Source organism: Rattus norvegicus, chromosome 3, assembly GCF_021556685.1.
Source record: "Rattus norvegicus strain SHRSP/BbbUtx chromosome 3, alternate assembly SHRSP_T2T, whole genome shotgun sequence".
Taxonomy (NCBI): domain Eukaryota; kingdom Metazoa; phylum Chordata; class Mammalia; order Rodentia; family Muridae; genus Rattus; species Rattus norvegicus.
The window spans coordinates 152,279,814-152,300,556 of record NC_141536.1 but is presented as its reverse complement, the minus strand read 5'-3'; the positions used below and the strand labels follow the sequence as shown (position 1 = coordinate 152,300,556).

General features: G+C 50.1%; 1 protein-coding gene across 1 annotated transcript; it reads right to left on the bottom strand.

The window, feature by feature from the left end:
* Positions 1 to 9,356: 9,356 nt before the first annotated feature.
* Ccn5 (cellular communication network factor 5) lies at positions 9,357 to 20,725 on the bottom strand. The gene is made up of 5 exons (NM_031590.2): positions 20,471 to 20,725; positions 20,169 to 20,261; positions 16,563 to 16,779; positions 13,002 to 13,256; positions 9,357 to 10,293 (listed from the first exon to the last, which is right to left on the bottom strand). The coding sequence occupies exons 2-5, from the start codon at positions 20,226 to 20,228 to the stop codon at positions 10,073 to 10,075; spliced, it is 753 nt and encodes a 250-aa protein (NP_113778.2). The 5' UTR covers positions 20,229 to 20,261; positions 20,471 to 20,725; the 3' UTR covers positions 9,357 to 10,072.
* Positions 20,726 to 20,743: the final 18 nt, after the last annotated feature.

Genomic DNA, 20,743 nt, shown 5'->3' with positions numbered 1-20,743 from the left:
CCACGGCTTTATTTTTAGTAAGGGCATCAGCAAGTTTGTTTTTTTTTTCTGAATCTTCTCTGCATTAGAGAGGCAGAAACCTGGGCAGGAATCTAAGGGTGGGGGAAGGGCACCGGACCCTTCCACTAATCAAGGGCTGACCAACAGGTTTGGGAACTGGTTTGGTCATGGCAGTGGTGGGAAGTTGGGGTGGGGGTGGGGGGGTTCTTGTGGATGATCCTGAGCATGGCTGAGGTCCACGAAGATTTGATTTCGAATCCTTACTCCCTCATGTTCTACTCAGGTGCACATGGATAGAACATTCCCATTTCTCTGTGCTTCAACTTTCCCATGTGAGGATCAAGATACCTGTGCTCCCACAAAGGATGCTACAGAAGCTGAGGCCGCTTCCCGAGTGCCCCTGAGCTCCTAGTCTTGTTTCCTCTCTTTTCAAACGTCCACGGATACCAGGAGTTCTGTTTTCAGAAACAAAGAAGAGGCCAGAGGCTCTGGAACCCTGTGTGTGCTGGGCCTTACAATATTGTCACCTCTACAGGTGGAGAAAGAGAAGGTAGTGACCTGGTCATGGCTGAGACAGGACTTGGACGTGGGGCTGCCTGAGTCCCTAAGTCACTGTTGGCCACGTCACCCTCCCATGGGCCCTGGGGTCCTTGCTTTCTTTATCTGCAGGAAGGCTGCACGAGCCTTGGTAGATGGAGCTGTCTCAGCACTGTGAGGATCCTGAGACACAGGACTGAGACACCATCCACCAGGGTATAAACGGGGCCAAGGCACTGTCTGGCCCTGCCAGGCAGGTGACTCTTCCCTGTGCTTGGCATTTTTTGGTTCAGCAGCTCTATTTTAAGCAAGAGGAGGTTAGAGTTTGTAACGTGTGTTTCTCAGCTTGGAAAGTCATCTGCTGAGCAGACACCAAAAACAGAACTCCCTAAGGCACTCCCCTCAGCTCCCCCACACTGTCTTGCCTACCCTCACTGCCCCCACCTTGGGGACCTGAGGAGACCTTGTGATTTTCCTCTGTTCCTCGGTGCTAACAAGGTACCTAGGGCCCTTCAGTGAGGCCTGGATGCTCCTTAAAAGCTTGAAGCCTTTGCCACTCCCATGCTGGGGAGAGGAAGTTGGAGCGCAGAATCATCTGAGGCCACACAAGAGCAGACGAGACAAGCAAGGGCCCAGTTATCTGAGTGAGCTGGGGCTAGGTCCCGTCTAGGTCTACACTTCTCTGAGCCCCAGTATGCCCATCTCTGCCCCAGCAGGTGTGTAAGAATATCCGCCTGATAGGGTTCCTATAAGGATCAAATAAATGTGCTCAGAACCTCACCAGCTAATATCAGCACCCCTCCCCCAACTGGTGTCTCCCCTGTGCCTTCTGGAAGGCTTTGGGGATCATAAGCAATTGACTTTTACAGTTAGAATGCACTTCAGTGAATTTCCAGAAGACCAGCAGGCTCAGGCATTTCCCCTGATAAGATCCCTCTGCGTTCCTTTTAACAGAATTGACTGTTTCCACCCCAGGGGACATCTTCGGAAGCTCCTTAGAGAGCAGCTGTGGCTTGTCTGCAGCCTGACTGTCACTCTGGGATCTGGACTTGATTGACATGATCGACATGATTGCTAACCAAAGAATGACGATGACAGGAGTGGGTAGGGTTGTCCCAAATGTTCTGGCCACCAGAAGACAAACATTAATCTCTGGAGAACCCAAAAAGGGGAGAGGAGGGGGAAGGGAGGGGGAGGGAAATGGAGGGAGGGAGAAGGGGAAAGGGAGGGGGAAGGAGAGAGAGGGAGGAAGGGAGGAGAAGGGGGAAGGGAGGGAGGGGAAAGGAAGGGAGAGTGGGACAGGGAGACCGCACACCATAGTCACATCCACACTAGAGGGGTACCACTGCCCCAGGAGGACAGGGAAGTTATTTGGAGAACAAATGGTAGTCATGTTAAGCTTGCTCCCTCTCTGGCTCTAGGTCTCAGCCAGCCTGGAGTCCCAACGCTCACTAATAAATTCTTGCTTTGCTAACAGTTAATAATAAAAAAACTGCTGTAGGTCGGGTACACACCTTCAATTCCAGCAGAAGCAGGTGGATCTCTGGAAGTGTGAGGCCGGCCTGGTCTACAGAGCAAATTCAGCAGAGTTACACAGTAGACCAGGCCTCAAAACAAACAAAAGAACGAACAAACAAGAAAAAAAAATGTCAGGGCTGGAGAGATGGCTCAGCGGTTAAGAGCACCGACTGCTCTTCCAGAGGTCCTGAGTTCAATTCCCAGCAACCACATGGTGGCTCACAACCATCTGTAAAGAGATCTGATGCCCTCTTCTGGTGTGTCTGAAGACAGCTACAGTGTACTTATATATAATAAATAAATAAAATCTTAAAAAAAAAAAGAAAAAAGAAAAAAAGTCAAAGGAACATTGGGAGTGGTCAAATAGTTCTTTCCACATCTGCGTATACGTTAGGATCTCTACAGAAGAGCAGTCTTTTAAATGTGTTTCTCTCTGTGGTGGTTTGAACGAGGATGACTCTATCCGCAGTTGGTGGTGCTCTTTGGGGAAGTTTAGAAGGTGGGGCCTTGTTAGAAGGCGTATGTTGCCTAGAGGGAGGACTTTGAGTTTCAAAGACAGGGCTACTCTCTGTTCACTCCGTTTTCTGCTTGTGGTTCAACATGTGAGCTCTCTCTAGAACTCTAAGGGCAAATAAGCCTCCTGTGTGGTGCCTTGGCTGTGGTATTTTATCACAGCAGCAGCCAAGTGGACTCTCAAACCCCCACCGCACCCCCGTTCTGTTTCCTGTTGTATCTTTGTTCTGAGTTAGAGGAGCATCCTAAGTAATTAAAACTTCCTTGGTGATTTCTTTCTCTTTCTCTTTTCTTTTTAGGATCTCTCTGTGTGGTACAGGCTGGTCTTGAACCCACACTCCTCTCACCTCAGCCTCCTGAGTGCTGAGAATACAGGCATGTACCATCACACATGAAGCATGAAGCAGGTATTGCCTATAGTTGATCCTCACAGTGGGGCTGTAGGCTGGGCACTTTGATCCTACCCTAGACAACTCAGGCCTAGAAGGACGCGGGACTCTTTGAAGTCATCAGGCTAAGAGGCATGCATTGGAGGGCTGCCTGCTGTATACTCTCTCCTGTTGGTAGGGAGGAGTGGGCCAGGCAAGGGTATAGTTGACCCTGACTGTGCCACATGACAGAGTTCAGCTGCTGAAAAGCCCCGTCCTCTCTTCTGCTGTGAATCTACTCTGCTGAAATCAAGAGCTATCTAAATGACAAGACCAGGGCTGATGCAGAAGACATCGTGGCCTAGAGATGGCAAGAAGACATGGAAAAGCTGAACTGGACAGGAATGTTATGTGCTGGGCGCTGGGAAGATGACTCAGTCAGGAGTCTGCTTACCCTGCTAACATTAGGATCTGAGGTCAAGCCCCAGAAGCCATGTTAAAAGTCAGGCATGGTGTCCTGTGCCTGCACTTGCACTGGGGGAGTAGAGACAGAGGGATCCCTCAACTTGGATGAGTTCCAGGTCATTGGGAGACTCCATCAAAGAAAGGTGAGTGGTGCTTGGTAAACAACACCCAAAGTTATCCTCTGGACTGTATGGGTGCATACATGCATATGTGCCTACACATACATGTGCACCCACACACATACACTAACAGAAATGCATGGGTTAAAAGTTGCACAGCATGGAGCAGTACTTCTGTGCTTTATCCACTGGTCACATGTGGCCACTTATATTCAAACGTGCTATAATTAAGCTGTGCTTAGAAATTCAGTTCTAAATTCTGGGGCTAGAGAGACAGCCCCGCAGTTACAAGTGTTCAGTGTTCACTGCTCCTGTGCAGGGCCCCGTTTCAGTTCTCAGCACCCATCCAGTAGCTCACAACCATAACTCCAGATTCAGGGGATCTGAGGCCCTCTTCTGACATCCTTGGGCACTAGGCACGCACATACATGCAGGGAAAATACCATACACAGAATAAAAACAAATCTTTAAAACTTTGTTTTTTAAAGTACATCTTTTAAAAATTCAGGTCAGGCTCGGTGGTACACACCTTTAGTTCCAGGCCTTGGGAGGCAGAGGCAGGTGTATCTGATCTATAAAGAGAGCTCCAGGCCAGGCGGGGCTACACAGTAAGATCCTATGTCAAAAATTAATAAAAAAAACTTATTTTGTAATGGGAAAGGAAAGAGTAGAGACTGGGTTAACCTAACTAAAGACGTATGAAAAAACAGTGTGGGAATCCACTGCTTCATAAGCTATTTACGAATTGGATTTGAATGCTGTTTTTAATCTTCAGTTATCCTGGACCTCAGTTTTCTCACCTGTGAAATGGGGATAATGATTCTGTAAAAGCCCACATATCCACCAGAGCTGGGACTGGAGGGGAATCAGTTACTCAAGCAGCAGGGACTGTTTTTTTTTTTTTTTCTCTGATGTGACAGAGACTGAATCCCGAGTCTTGTTCTCACACTACACAAGCTCTCTCCCCAGGAGTCTTATTCCCAGCCCTCTCTTTTGTTTTGAATCAAGGTCTTGCTAAGTTTCTAAGGCTGCCATGTACCCAGGACTACAGTTGTGCAGCACCACGCCCGGTTCATGAGAATTTTTAGAATGGCGGGCTAGTAACCAAACCCTGGACCCAGAGCACATCAGATAAGCGAGAGCTAACACAGAGATTGACACACTCATCTCCTGGAAGACTTAATTCACTTAAAAACAAACCCCTGTTTTCCAATCTATTCCTTGAGTTTAGTCCCGTTCACGAGCTTTGAACATTGCCCCCGTACGTGAAGGACACCCAGGGACTGGCAGACACCTAATGGAAAAGCAGGAGTGCAGACTCCCTCTACGTTCTTGTGTTTTATCCTTTTTAACATTATTTTCATTATTTTAATTGTGTGTATGTGCGCACATGTGCATGCATGTGTGTACATGTGTGTACATGCATGTGCATGTGTTTACACGTGTGCATGTGCATGTGTGTGCATGTGTGTGCAGGCACATGTGTGCATGTATGTGCACCTGTGTGCATGTGCATGTGTGCATGTGTGAATGTGAACACGTGTGTGCATGTGTATGCATGTGAACGTGTGTGCATGTGAACATGTGCATGCACACATGTGCGTACATTTGTACATGTGTTTGTGTGTGTGCACACATGAAGGCAGGTGCCGGCAGAGACATCAGACCCCTGGAGCTGGAGTTACAGGCAGTTGTGAGTCACTTGGTGAGGTGCTGGGGATCAAACCTGGGACCTCTGTAAGAGCAGCACATGCTCTTAGCCGCTGAGCTGTCACTGCAGCTGCCCCCTGGATATTTCTTTCCAGATCTTTCAGAGTTGTGTCCTCCGTGCCCAATTTAAAGTAGTTTTTAAACCACAAGTCTTCATTGAGTTTTCATTAGAAAACAAATCTGTTCCTTTTGTGCTCATATTTCACCAGCTTATGGGATCGCTAATCCAATTGCCTCTTCACAAAGGCCAGTGTGGCTGGCGCAGGCCAGTTTAGAAACAAACCTAATAGACTCTTGGCAAGCATGCAATCTGGTGGCAGGAAGCCAGAGGGGACAAGGGTACCAGAGAGTGGCCTGCTGGCCACTCAGCAGGCGTGTGGCGGGAGTGTCCCATTCAAACAGCCTGCAGAGTCCTGATTAGCCGAGTAAGCTGGTTAAACAGATTGTTAACAAGAGTTTTGTGGTCACCCTAATTCTAGCAAAGACTCCATAGCATAATGTTGACTCTGAGACACCTGCCAGCAAGACATTACATTTTCCAGCCTCTCTTACAGCCACAAGTGTTTATGTGGTGAGTGTCACCAATGGGGTGCAAGTGAGAATGTGGGTTCCAGGTATGATCTTAGTGAATAGGGGGACTTCTCCATCTCTGTCTGCAATGTCCAACTCCATGCCTGTGGAATAGAAGGTCATCATGTAAGTGGCCAGGAGCATCACACAGAGGCAGCTAGCATTACCCTGACACACGTATCCTGTAAGTTCTTGTGACAATCAAGTCAGATGATACGTACACAACAGACCCCTAAGTGGGACTTCCTACTGTTTCTGAGTTTTGGATAAAGTCTAACTTATGGCTTAGGTCAAACAGCAGGTACTAAGAACCCCAATACTGCAGAAACCTCCAAGACTCACCCACAGGCCCTTCTTAGAAACATCCTACTGGCTTCCTCCTCCTAGCCCGGCTCCCTCAGCCCACATAGTGAGGTCAAGGGCAAGTTTCTAGAGCCAGAGAACAGGTTTAGATCCCAGGACCTGCAGCCATTAACTAAAAGAACCTGGTAAAATTGTGTCAGCTCCCTGGGTGGCATTAGGTGATAATGTCTGTCACCTCCTTCCCCAGAAACACAGAGATGTGAGGCCAGCCAGAATCATGGCTGCACACTCTATCCCACCTGACCCCTGTTTTCCCTGACTTCTGAACCCGGCCAAACACTATCCACATAGGCTGGTTCTTTAGTTGGAAGCCAGAGGAGTTTAGGCTCGCAGAAAAATGAGACTGAGAGTCACAAGGAATATCAAGAGCCATCAGGCCCGAGAAGGCAGCCCGGAGAACAGCCTAGGTGGAGAATCTGGCCAAGAGGAGACTACAGCCATCAGTGGTGTCTCTGCACAAGTGATCTGGAAGACACAGCAGGCCTGGGAGCTGTGGGGATCTGATCCAGCGGGGTGGAGGGTTATCTCAGGTCCCCAAGGAGTTTAAGCAGAGTGACTTAGTCATGGTTGTGCACGGCAAAGTTCTTCTTGGCTATGCAGTGTGGCCAATAGAAGGCTCTCACGATGGAGTCATCCAGGGCACAGACAAGGTGACATGGCTCAGGGTCTAAAGATTAAATAATACACTCAGATACAAAAACAACGACGACGACAACAACAAACTCACAAACAAACAAACAAAATTGGCTTTCTCAATCACCACCTCCCGCTGGTCTCCAAACAGGCTGCACTTTTACACCTGGGCAACAGGGGGCAGCAGTGACCTCTAATTTCAAGACTTCAATCGGCTGGCAGCCTCCCCCACTGTTCATGCTTACGAATGTCACTAGAGGGCAGCACCGTGTTACAGGTTCCTCTACCAGAGCCCCTTTGAAAGCACTGATTTTAGTGAAATGGTGACTCAAGGTGGACTCGGGGGTCGCGGACTCAGGAAATGCAAGCCCCTGCTTTGACCAGATACTGGTGAACAGGCGGGCTATTCTTGAACAGTAGACAAAAGACCACGTGTAATCCAGGAAAGGAAGGGGAAAAAAACCCAACAAGATTGGAAAGAGAGAAGAAAGATGGGGCAGATAGAACAAAGGAGGAGAGAAAGGACAGGAAAGGGTAAGAGGGAGATGAGAGAGATGGGGTGGGGGTGGGGGCTGGAAGCGCACAGCCCCTGAGCCCTGGGTTCCGCTGGTTCTGCGTGTCCCAGCCTTGATGGTATCTGTAATCTTACCCCTCTGGCCTCAGTTTCCCCCTGTAGAGCAGGGATTCCTTTACCTCACATTTCGTAAGGTCATGGACAGATGCAGCAGGACACAGGAAATGCTCACTAGACAATGGTGCTGTCGGCTGCTTGGTACCATTCTGGGGCCGACTCCCAGGGAAGGTCTAGAGGGCCCAGTTAGGAATGGACCCTACGCAGGCCAAGGATCTCTCTCTGCCTTTCACCTAAGGAGCCCCGACTTCATTTTCCCCCTCAACATACATGACGATGGGGTGCCTCCCTCCCCCCAGTCCACAAAGACTCTGTGCTGGGAGCATCAGCCCTAGCTGACAGAGAAGTCTCCAGAGAGCACTGGGTCTATGACAGAACGTTCTCCTGCTGCTCCAACCCAGCGCTATGGAAGTGAGTGCAGACACTTTCTTTGGGTTCAGCCAGGCATACCCAGTTAGCTCCACTCTGGAGAGAAGGAGGTTAGAAGGTCAGAAAGTCAACTATAAGCCCAACACCATCTCTTCACACAGGGAGGGCTCCTGTCTTTGCCCTTCCTCATCCTGACTACAGAATCACGAGGCTGACCTTCCTCCCTGGTTGGTGACTCTCGGGGAGAGCAAGAGGCAGTCCTGCATCCTAAGGTTCCTTTCTGCCTTCAGGGACAGCTTTGGGTCTGTCAACCTGGTGCCTGCCACCAGGGGGCGGCTCTTACTTCCAGGTGTGGTGTTGATCTTGGTTCCCTAAAGGGTCTCTCAGATGGACTCAGTCCCTACAGTAAATGGTTCTTTTCTTTTCCTGTTGAGTGGGACAAGTTGGTCATTAAAGAGTGTCAGGCTTCAGGTGTACAAGGCGCAGGAACAGGAAAAAACTCACACCTGTGGAGATGGAAATCAGGTAGGACAGGGATCACCCGATCAGGGGAAGCAGGCTGGGAGAAGCCCAGAAGGACTGTTCTGAGGTGATGGGAACATTATATACTTGGATGGAGGTGCTGGTCACATGGGTACAGTTGGAAAGACTCAAGACAGAGTTTGTGCCTTGTGCATGGGTATGACTTACATACGTCTTAAAATTCCATAGGGAAAAAAATCAGCTCAAACACAGACCATTATTTTGTTTAGTTTTTGGGTTTTTTTTGTTTTTGTTTTTTGTTTTGTTTTTTGTTTTTTGTTTTTGTTTTCTTTTGTTTTTTTTGTTTTTTGTTTTTTTTTTTTGTTTTTGTTTTTTTTTTTTTGTTTTTTTTGAGACACGATCTCATTGTATAGCTCTGGCTGGCCTGGAACCCAATAGGTAGACCAGGCAGTCCTCAAACTCACAGAGATCCATCCGTCTGCCTCTGCCTCAGAGTTCTGGGATTAAAGGCATGTGTCACCATGATAGCCAGAGACATCTCTCATGGCTCGGTTAGACCTTGATGATAATTCTAGTTTAAAAAAATATTTGTTGTTTGTGTGTGTGTTTGTGTGTATGTGTGTTCGTGTGTGCGTGCATGCGCGCACCCCCCATACACACGTGCGAATGTGCATGTTTCCATAAGCATGCGCACGTGGGCTGTAAGCATGGGCACGCGCATGCGCAGTGCTCAAGCACTGTTAACTTAGGAGCTGTCCACTGTGTTTATTGAGACAGGGAGTCCCACTGGCCTCGAATTTACCAACTAGGCTAGGCTGTTTGGCTATGGAACCTGAGAACCTTCCCGCCTCCAATTCCCCAGCATCACCACATCTAGTCTTTGTATATCGGATCCAGGGATTGATCACAGCTTCTCGTGCTACCCTGCCCAACACTTTACCAACCGAGCTGTCTCCCAAGCCGCAAAGTGGACGGTGGGAGAGGATGTAACATTTGTATCCAGGCAGGTTTTGCTTTGTTTTTGTTTTTGTTTTTTTTTTTTCTGCACAAAATAAAACACGACACCAAACAAAATTCCACGCTTGATTTGGGTGTTTATTCTAGGCTGGACTAGTCCTCCAGAGGAGAGTACTCTGCTGTCCCTTGTCTTTCTCATGCTGAAGAGAAAGGCCCTGGCCTACCAGAGGTGTGGAGCCTTCCTGTTTTGCGAGTGCTTAAGAGATGTGCATTCCTGAAAATACAAAGCTCAAGTTCCTGGACTTTGAGGAATTTCTTAAGGACAGTGTGATTCATCTCTTCATGTTCACAGAGAATTCTGCCCCTGAATACTTCCCGAGCAGGCAGGGTGTTCTCAGGTCAGGGAAGGTACACTTACGAGTTCATTCATCATCTTTGGGGACAAGCATACAGAAGTCCAAGAAGGGAATTGGAAGTTTCAGGCAATCTGCTGTCTGGTCCTAACATTGACCTTATCCCCAGCACGGTGGCCAGGTTTGCCCAGTATAGCCTAGGTTTAAAGGTCTTTTTGGTTGTCCTTTTTGTACAGGGATGTTTTGAGGAATGAGCCAGGAGAACCCAGAATCCCAGGCTGAACCAGAGAACTGGAGCTGGTCACCTGCTCCGCCTACCTCAGACAGAGCAGGGATTGCTCAGTGGCTCTACACAGTGAATCCAAGCAGGACAGTTAACTGCAGCCAAGAGCATGGAGAAGAGCATCTACCAGCAGTCCAGGGCCTGGTCCTAGGGTCATTTGCTGAGGATGGCAGGCCCTGTATCCGCATCCCCAGTTGGCCTTAGAAAGCACTGTTCCATGAGCTGTGGCTCCTGGCTGCCAGGCAGGGTCTGGGCAGACACAGGCGGCGTTGGATCTCCAGTTGGCAGAATCGGTTCTGGTTGGACACTCGGGTGGCTATGCCCAGCCCACAGGTGGTTGAGCAGGGGCCCCAGGCTGTGCTCCAATTTGGACAAGGAGCATCAGCAGAGGCAGGAGTGACAAGGGCAGAAAGTTGGTGTCCTGGGGGTTAGAAAGAAGAGAAGTTGAGGCTCAATCAGCTCGCCCGCCGGCCACTACAGGGAACCTGGCCAGGCTGTTTAGCCTCTGTGTCTTCCTAAGCTTTCTAACATTTGGGACTGGATAAGGCAATAGCTGAGGCTGTCTGAGCATAGTGCACCCTGCTGACATTGGTCCCAAAGCAACTAACGAAGGCCATCTTTCTTTTTTCCTTACCTCCCTACTCACTGAGACATGGTGTCTTACAGACACACTTGTGTGGCTTGGTACTGCAAGCCTGAAGGGCCCAAGACGGCAGGCTCACCATGGCCTGTCTCTTCCTCCCTGACTCTCCTTTTCTCTTATGATTGATGTCCTTCCCCCAACCCTGAGAGCTTTTGGGGGGGTTGCTACTGACATCTAGAGGGCAGGGGTAAGGCTGTCTTTCCACACCCCACTTCATACCCAAAAGCCCCCAACCGCAAAGAATGACTCAGTGCAACCCAAATGTCCCTGATTCTGATGCTGAGAAACACTGCCCTGCACACACAGCCTTCGTGTGTTTGTATGTTAGGGCAGGCGGTGTGAGGCTACTTGGGTCCCTGTATACATGGTGCAGTGTTTGCATGGACCTTACACGCACCCTCCTAGGAACACTGGTCACCTCACAGTCACTGAAGCTAGCTAAAATGGAAGTGTTCCTGGATAGTTCTGAAACCATTTCTGCTAAGGAACAGTCTGCACATGCTCAGTGCAGGCCAGGTTACAAAACTACTTTGTTGAGGTTTGCTCTGTTGCTATGTAGTGTAATGCTAAATTCTATACCTGAAGGCCTGGGCCTACAAGCGACTTCTCAAGTTTACAAGCGTTTGTTGAGTGATTTGTCCTGTTTGCAAGCTTTTATTGAGTGACTTCTCCTGTTTACAAGCCGTTGTTGTGCAAACCTTGCTCCTTGACTTAAAACTATTTGTTAAATAAAATTGGCTACAGCTAATTACTGGGGAGGATTAGAGGTAGGTGGGTTCGGAGTGACCTGGTTGGAGGAAGGGAAAAGAGGAGGAACAAGAGAGAAGGAGGAAGCCACCATGAGGGGAGAGGAACCATAAGCACATGGCCAGGAGAAACAGCAAGTATCTGGGACACACCGCTGGGAGGTAGCCAGGCCTGCAGTTAGAAGAGTAGATTAGGGGATGACCCCCAGTAATTGTCAAAACCAGACGAAATAGCCATGGTCTGTCTTGTTTACTTGTGAACTAGTCTGGAATAGCTTAAATTGTTTGCACTACCCTATTTTGGATGCACAGCTGGTTACAGAGGAATAGCTGCACGTGTGCTTGTTCACGGCCCTGTCCATGTGCACACAGGGGAGGCCAGACGGGAGGCAGGGTTTTTATGTTGCTTTTGAATACTCAAGCTGAGGGCTGGCAGCGTGGCTCAGTGGTAGAGCGTTTACCCAGGACATACAAAGGTCTAGGTTCAGTTCCAGGTACTGCTGGGGTAGGGGGATACAGAGGTGATTTGATGACTCTCCTATGTGCCTAACTTGATATATCATATTCCCTGGCAGGTACAAGGTTGGCCTTAGCACTTACACGATGCTAGTGTCGGGCCTTCTTACAATCCCTTTACTTGAACGAATTCATTTGGCCCTCTCCATGGCTCGGAAGGGTGAACGTTCTTATTAGTCCCCTCTTAGAGTTGGAGAAACCGAGGCCAGGAATCTCACCAGCCATGTCAGTCTCACATAGCAAGCATGGGTTTAGAAACACAGTGTCCCTAGCAAGCACAAGGCCCTGGGTTTGGTCCCCAGCTCAAAAAAAGGAAAAAAAAAAAAAGAAAAAAGAAAAAAAGAAAGAAAGAAAGACAGTGTCCATCTATGCTACCCGTGTCCTACCTCCGTGTGTGGGGGCATCCATGGAACCGGCCCTCACTTTCTGGTCCCTTCCTCAGTCAAATTCATGTGGTAAGAATAGTGTTTTTAAAGAAACAGGACAACAAAATCCCAGAGTTGAAAAGCTAATAAAAGGATGTAGCTGTCTTGCACGTCCCTCTGCCCCGCCCTGGGCTGTGCCTCAAACTCGAGTCTTGCCTGGTCTAGCTAGACTTTACGTAATCTTTTACCTATGGATTTTACCTAAATCCAAACAATCATGTGGTCACGATATTATAAATTATCCACATGGGTTTAAGTATCATAAATATATATTCTATACACATATTTTACATCGTATTATATATCCTAATTTATTATACATGCTCTTATAGCACTTGCACTGTATTTATACCACTGCTGTGAGATGCAAAAATCTCACTTAGGAAGGCTAACGCGCCTTCCTCCTCCTCCCCCTCCCCCACCCGACTCCACCACCTGAACTTGAACGCTTACGTTCTGAGATTTATTTACTTCTATTTTATGTGTGCATGTTTCGCCTCATGTATGCATGTACACCAGGTGCGTGCCCGGCACCCACAGTGGTCAGAAGAGGGCAGCAGATTCCCCTGGAGCTGAAGGTAGGGCTGGTTATGAGCCGCCATGTTGGTACTAAGGACCGAACCCGGATCCTCTGCAAGAACAGCAAGTGCTCTTAACTACTGAGCCACCTCTCAAGTCCCTTGAACTTAATTTTCGATGATTTCTTAGTTAAAATTATATCCCTAAGTGGTTGCCTTTTGGTTTGTCAGCTCTGTTTCTAGGAGCTGCTGCAGCTGAGGCCTTGGTGGCACTCACTCACCTTGCGCCGTGGAGCGCTGGATCGCCGGTGTCACTCCCTGGTCACATACCCACTCGGGGCAGCACCTTCCTGGCACCTGTATTCTCTTGGGGCGTGGGCAATCCCAGCTGGGCAGCCGCACATCCTCACTGCACAGCGGCAGGCAGGTGAAGCCACCGTCATCACAGCGGCACAGGACCCTGCAATTGGGTTTAAAGGTCTCTCCATCCAGGTACCTGCGGCCATTCACCTCACAGCTACCGTCATCCTCATCCACTGCACAGGGAGGAGAAAGAGGACCAGGACAGGGTCCTGAGGTCAGAACACAAGACGGGCACCCTGGGCCATCCCCGCTCCTCGCCACACCTCTGCTGCTCTGGCCGGCCTCCCTCTTCAGCAAGACAGAGAGGCATCCAGGAGCCTGGCTTGGGCTCCAGCTCTGTATTTTCTTAGCTACGGGCCAAGTAATTTCACTTTTTGCCTGTTTCTCCATGTAAGAAGTAGGATATGTTGGATTTAGTCCACAGCTAAGTGAAATTATGTGTGTAACGAATCTGACAAAATGAAACCTTGGCTAAGGGGTCATATGTAACTCGGTTGGTAGAGTGCTTGACTACAATGCTCAAGGCCCCTAAGCTCAATCTCCGGCATTGTATAAACTCTGTGGTAGCATGGGGCACTCCTGTAAGCCTAGCATTTGGGAAGTGGTAGCAAGAGATTCAGAGGTTCAAGGCCAGCGTGGGCTAGAGACCCTTTGAAGTTAGTAATGTTTAGTATTTAGCTGTGAAGCATACACTGGGACTGGGGGTTCATGTGGCAGACTCTTTGTCCTCTTCCTGTGTGACATCATCCCTGTCTGGTCAGGTTTAATTTTCTGGCTTTAGAGCTGTATATATTAGCTACTGAAATTCTCTGAGTGGCCCCATCACCACCAATGATAACAGCAGCTTGTGCCTTCAGGTTACACAGACCAGCACACAGGGCATCTAGCACAGGCCAGGCACATAGAAACACACAGTGATACCTTCAAGACGGGCCTTCATGCCACTGCCTGTCTGGAGGGAGAGCCCAGAGTACTCCTCCTGGCATCCCCTTATTCTCCAGAGAGGACTGTCACTGTCCCCACCGCCTCCAGATCACAACTCCTTGGACACAAAGACCTTCTGACCTGGGCCATGTTGTCAGTGGTTCCCTAGAAACCACACAGGCCACTGTGCCTGGATTCCTACCTGGCCTTGCCACTTCTGGGTTCATGCCACCACATCCATCACACACACACACACACACACACACACACACACCTATCACACATACACTCACAAACACAGCTTATATACACATTTATCACACATACACACCCATCACAGATCACCACACACACATACATACACACACCCATCACACACACCCCCATCATACATACACTCACCCACACCCATCACACCCACACACTCATACACACACCCATCACACACACATATACACACACACTCACCACACACACATGCCCATCACACACATACATACACCCATCAAACACACACACATCTATCACACATACACTCACACACACAAGCATGCATGCACACACACCCATCACACACACACACACACACACCCATCACACATCCAGCCACACACACACACACACACACACACACACACACACACCCTGACTTCTGCCCCAGCTTTGGCCCCGTTGCCAGGATGAGCTAGCAAACAGAGAAGTGTTTAGGGAAGTCATCAGGAGGACGATAATTTTAGCAAGAGTTCCTGGCCCTTCACAGACTGGGAGCTGGCTGGGTGTAGGGTATGTGAGGCTGGGCAGTCAGTCCTTCAGCAGGGTAGCTTTGCTATGGGGGATACCTTGACGTTGTAAACCCCACGAACTGCCTCAGAATTCTACCCAGCTGGACCCATGCCCAGCAGCGAAAACTCTTGTTTCCCCCAAGCCTGCTTCCAGATCCGCTCTGCTGGCAACCTCCCCTTCCCACCCTTGATACCGGCCTTCATCTGAGGTCCTCAGCCTCCCCTGAGTACAAGCCATGGGCTTGCTATCTGGGGATCTCTAGGCCATGCCTTCCCTCCGGAAGTCAGTTGCTAGGCAGGAATCAGAGCTACCGTGGTTTTTTTTCCCTTCCACCACCTGGAAGCTCTGTGACCCACTTAAGTGATTTAACCCTCTCTGAGCTGAGCTCCCTCACCTGCAAAATAGGGGCTATGTGAGGATGTACCCCCACGTTAAGGATAAAGTGAAATGGGCCACTACAATGTTTTCTCGCAGGACTTAGGAAAGGGCTCCAGTGACTGCCAGCCCCATTTGTACCTCTGCTGGCATCCACGCAAAGCCACAAATATTTGCTGAGCACCTCCTGTGGCCTAGGCCATGTGCCAGGCAGTTGTAATATGTGGCTACGTGGGCAAACATCCTCCCCACTGGCAATCTCCAGCGGAAATAAACACAGCCAATGTGCCAAGGTTGTGTTGCCTGGTGATCTGGCCTAGTGGTCTAGTCCCGGCTGAGGGACTACGTCCCATGTGTGTGTCTAGGGATAGAAGGGGCATAGAGGAATGGCCAGTGCAAAGGCCCTGTGGTCCAGACCATGACTTGGGTGTTCAAGGCTAGTGTGGCTGGAGCAGAGAGCAGGAACAAGAAAGGGAAGGGATGAGGTCGTTTTTGTCAAAATGTGAAGCACACTTAGATGAAATAGACAAATTGTAAAAACAAAACAACTGAGCCATCTCTCTCAAAAATTTCAACTGGGGTAATTTTGCTTTTGGGCGCCCTTGGCAAGGTCATCACTGGTAGATGATCCTGGCACCTTGTAGGCAGAGCAGGTGCTGCTAAAGATCAGGACACAGAGAGTCTCCCAGCAACCGTGGCCCTGGTGCTGGGCACCAAGCCCTGCCCTAAAGTGTCAGAGGACACCCAGGCCTGAGAGAGTGGTGAGGAATGTCACTCCAATGCCACCTGAAAACAGCACGGTGTGGCGTGTGTGTGTGTGTGTGTGTGTGTGTGTGTGTGTGTGTGTGTGTGGTCACAAAAAGTAGCTTAAGGCTCCCAGCCCAGGTGGAGGAAGTGGACTGTTACTTAAATCTGATTGAAGATGGAACAGGCTGTAGGACATAGAGCTCGCCACCTAACACCTTCGAGCCCCAGTTTCCCTACTTGTAGAACTTGCACAACAGTACAAGTGCCCAGCACTGCTTGTGTCACACACCACGCCCCACATACACGCCCATACCCTTGCTCTCCACAGGGCTGTACATTTGCCTAGGGGCAGCCGTTTGTACAGCTCTGGAGCTGGCTATGATATGAGTGGGTGTGGATGGAAATCACCATAAGGACAGTGCCAGCAGAAGAGAGGCAAGAAACAGGGAGCGGGCCCTTGGGTCACTAATTGAGCTGAATAAACCTAGCGCCCAAAGTGAGGTGAAAGAGATACAAGGAGCAGGCTCCACTTTGACTCTGGATCCCGTGGCTTTAACACCCCTACACACACACACACACACACACACACACACACACACACGCGCGCACGCGCGCGAGTGCACACACACTGGTCTGGCAAACCTGCTTACAGAGACACACAGCCCCATGGCCGCCAGGGCCTGCCCCAGGCTGACAAACCAGGCCCTGGCTGGGGTCGCAGACATGCAGGTGGTCGCAGGACTCCCCCAGCCTCCGTGCACACACTTTACAGCAGCCACAGCCATCCAGCACCAGGGGTACCCCCTGTGGGCACTGGGGTGGTGTCCAAGGACAGGTACAGGGTGTCCGGCACAGCTGGGCACACACCTGAGGAGACAGAAACCTCACTCAGTTTTGATATCAGGGAAGGGATGGAGACTCTTACAACTGGTCACTTCAGACGGTGTGGGATCCTTAGATTGGCCTTGGCGTCAGACAGACTGGTCTTCAGCCTAACTGTCCCACGGTGCTCCTAAGAGGTGGCATGGCACTGACCTTGAGCAAGGACCCAGGTCAGAGTCTCAGTCTTAGGCTCTGCCTTACTGGCTGAGAGGCCTGAGAGTGCCTTGAGCTCTCTGAGCCTGGGTTTCCTCGTTTGTAAAATGGGGACAGGAAGTGATGTCACTAACCCTGGAGCGTAGGTAGGAGGTCATCTATATGGCTAGCTGTTTGTTTGTTTCTGGTGTACATGTGTATGTGTATGTGCAGGTGTTTATGTGTAAATATGAGGACATCCACATCAGGTGGAGGAAATTATCATTCTCTACCTTCTGTTTCTGACGCAGAGTGTCTCACCAAGCCTGACAATCACCAATCGGTTAGGCTGCCTGACCAGATGAACCTGAAGATCTGACCATTGCTGCCCACTCAGCTCTGGGGATACAGATGTGTCCCACTGTGCCCGGCTGCTACCCCTGGGTGCTGGGGCTCCATCTCAGGTCCCCAGACTTGCACTGTGAGCAGTTTACCCACCAAGCAGTCTCCTCACCCTTCCGAAAGCAGTTAACTCTGGTGGTCATCTTTGCTATGAGCTCACAGGACGGCTAGTGTAAAGGCCTGAGGTGATACACAGCGAAGGCAGCAGTCTGTGCACGTTCTTACCCCTCAGGCTAAGAAATCAAACCGAAAATACAACTTCCTGGTCTTGGCCCCGCCCAACATGTTTCCCAGCCTTAAGTGCACAATCAGATTAAGCCAAGAAAGGGCAATACAGATTCCCAGGCCTCCTCTGGGACTCACAGAACCAGAAGTTACAGAGGCAGGACCTGTGATCTATTTAAAAAGCTATCTAGAAGCTTCTAAGAAACATCTAGGTCCAGAAGCTTCTAAAACCCATGTATGCCCACAGCCCCTCTACCCCAGCCCACCCCAACTCTCCACCCCCATACCACACCACCTCACTCCCCCACCACCCTGCACAAATGGGAAAATTGACTCCTCAGGGGGGAAGTGATTGCCCGTAGTCAGATCTGGGAGCTGTGCCAAGGGCACCTCGCTGACGTGGACTCACAGCCCCAGAGGAGGACACTTCTGAAAAAGGCAGAAACTGAGCCAGAGGCTCGGAACCCATTCATTACAGGGCTTCATCCCAGCGCCACAACTGCGCCTCCCACCCAGAAGAGAAACACATGAATGAAGTACCAGAAGCCTTGAGCTCCCGAGAGGGTGGGGACCAAGAGGGAGGTTCCACTCAAGATGCTCCGGACTGCCTACCCCACCAGTGGACGATCAATCTTTAACAGGAGTAGAAGGTCTTATATGAAGGATTTGTCAGTTAAGAAAAGAAAACTAAAGACCCCAAACCTCTTGATGGGCCCAAGGAAACAGTGATCCGTTTACTGTAGCCCCCATCCTGTCACCCCTGGACCCAGAGTTCCCAAAACCTGCTTTTCAGGGCCCGCACTTCTCACTCTGGCCAGCAGGGGCCGCCCCAGAGTTGTGGCTTTTCCCTGACCAGTGAATGGTTCCCACCTAAAGCAGGGCACTCTGCAGTTGTCCCGAGAGCAAAGAGGCGGACTTCCAGAGTAGGGGTCTGACTCCCATGGCTGGGCAGAACTGGCTAAGCACAAAATACGCCTTTTATTGAGCCCTAGGCCTGCTGCAGGCTCTCGGTAGTGTCTGGCTTCTTCAGGTCCTGACTCTAGGAAAAGCCACTAATGATATCCTTACTCTGAGTGCTATGTGGACCAGTCTTCTGTTTAGCCCTCTCCTGTGGGGCGGCTTGTCCGATTTAAAGATATGAAATAACACTTAGAAGACTGGGGCAGAAGATTTTTGAAGTTAGCCTGAGCTACATAGTGAGTTCCAGGGCAGCCTGGACTACAGAGTGACATGTTGCTCCGAAATAAACTCCAAAACAACTGTTGTCTTCCAGGGGCTCCGTTAGCACCTGAACCTCTGCCTCGGCCTCTGTCTTTAGTTCAAGGACAGTGAGCAGGCATGGTAGGGGTTCTTGCTTTGGCTTCCCTCCTCTCCCATGCCTTTGCTAATCATCCTGCCCCCAAATCCAAGCTGCCTCCTTTGCCTTGGTCTCCCCAGACTAAGTAACTGGGACTCTGGTCCCTGTCAGCCCCCCGATCAACTTCGCTTGTCTGTTTCCAGGTTCCCAGTCCACAGCCAGGAGTTCACAGCCTGCCTGGAAGACCCAGAATTCCCTCCCCTGGAAAGGATGTGGCTTTATATCCTATCCATGACTACATCCCTAGGTTTCTGTGCCAGATGCCAATCAACTTCTGGAACCAGGGAAGAACGGCCTCACAAATGTCACTCCAGTGGCGAATCCAGGGCAGCTCTTCCTCAGCCTTTCAGACGCCCCCCCCCCCGCCAGAAGAGGGGGGAGGAGACTACCCACTCACCCCAGCATCTTGTTCTGCCCATCCCCTTTCATCAAGACTGAAAGCCAGTTGGTCCAGGGAGACCTCTTGGGGCCAGGGAGGGAGATGCTTATACCCACATTCCATTTAATGTGAGGCATTGCCCAGGTTAGGGTGGAGAGGCATAGACTAAGGTTTCTTCCAAACACACCTCTGTCTGCCCCAGCTCCTCCATGCAACTCTTCTTTGCTGTGTGGCTTTGGGTCAGTTGCTTACCCTTTCTGAGTCTCCTTTGACTAAGACAGAACACTTTCTTATGAGGCTGTTTTAAAGGTGAGGCAAATGGAACTGCTCACAAGCCAATTAAAAGGTGTCCTATGAGAACCAAGAGACAAGGACATTTGCCACAGAGGTATCTCCTGCTCTCTTTGATCAGGGCCAGAGGTCTCTGACTGCCTGAGGGCCAGCATACTGTACCCTCCTGGACTGTACTTTGCAATCAGACCCCAGCATCCGTCTCTGTCCTGGTTCAGAGCTACTCATGACTCACCTCTGATTTAGTTTCTATGAGGAGACTGCAGGGTCCCAATGTCCTCTTTTAGACACTCATCTAGGTTCAGGACCTGTGCTACCCTATGTGGAGCCGTTCTCCTCAATGGTCTCCTTGGAAGCCTCATGAACATTGTATCCATTCAACTGAAGCTGAGACTCAGAGAGGGAAGGACACTTGCCTGAGGTCACACAGCAGAACCTGCAAGCTCTCTGGGCCCAGAGAGGAAAGCAAGCCTGGACCCAGAAACCAGATTGCATCCAGTATAGGGTCTTCCAAGAGTCCTAAGTTGTGCCCGCATTAACTGTCCCACCACCCAGAGTTCTGCTGTCCTTAAGCCCAGGATGCCTTACCATTGAGAGAAGGCAGAGGAAGGAAGTGGCCAGAAGATGGATCAGTGGGCTGCCCCTCATGTCACCGTGTCCCTTGTGGAGCCAGCTTCAAACCTGGGAGGCAATACCTGAGTCTTTTTATGTTCTAGAAGGAATGAGGTCCCTTCTGGGTACATACAGAGAAAGAGAATAAGGCAGGCAGGCAGACAGAGACAGACAGACACAGTCACAGTCACACTCACACATAAACATTTATAGTCCTTATGCCTCTCCCCCATAGTCCCTACACCTCTCCCTGTAGTCCCAGGAATAAGCCCGATTACCTGAAGGTGAGGCCGTGGAGGCCACCACGAAGGTGTCTGACAGTGTGTGAAGCCCAAGCCACCACAAGTGCTAAGAGTTTAGGACAAGCTGACAGGAGCCTCTTAGCTCCTCAGTTCCCAGTAATAAAGACCTCCATTCCAAGCCACTGCCCAGCGGCTGCAGCCTTGCCAAGGCCCCTGTCCCACCCCAGGGTCCTCTGGAGATCAGAAGCGTCTGTCAGATGCTTTGCAGATCTGACCCACTGTGTCCTGAGCCCTGTTGCTCAGGCTCTG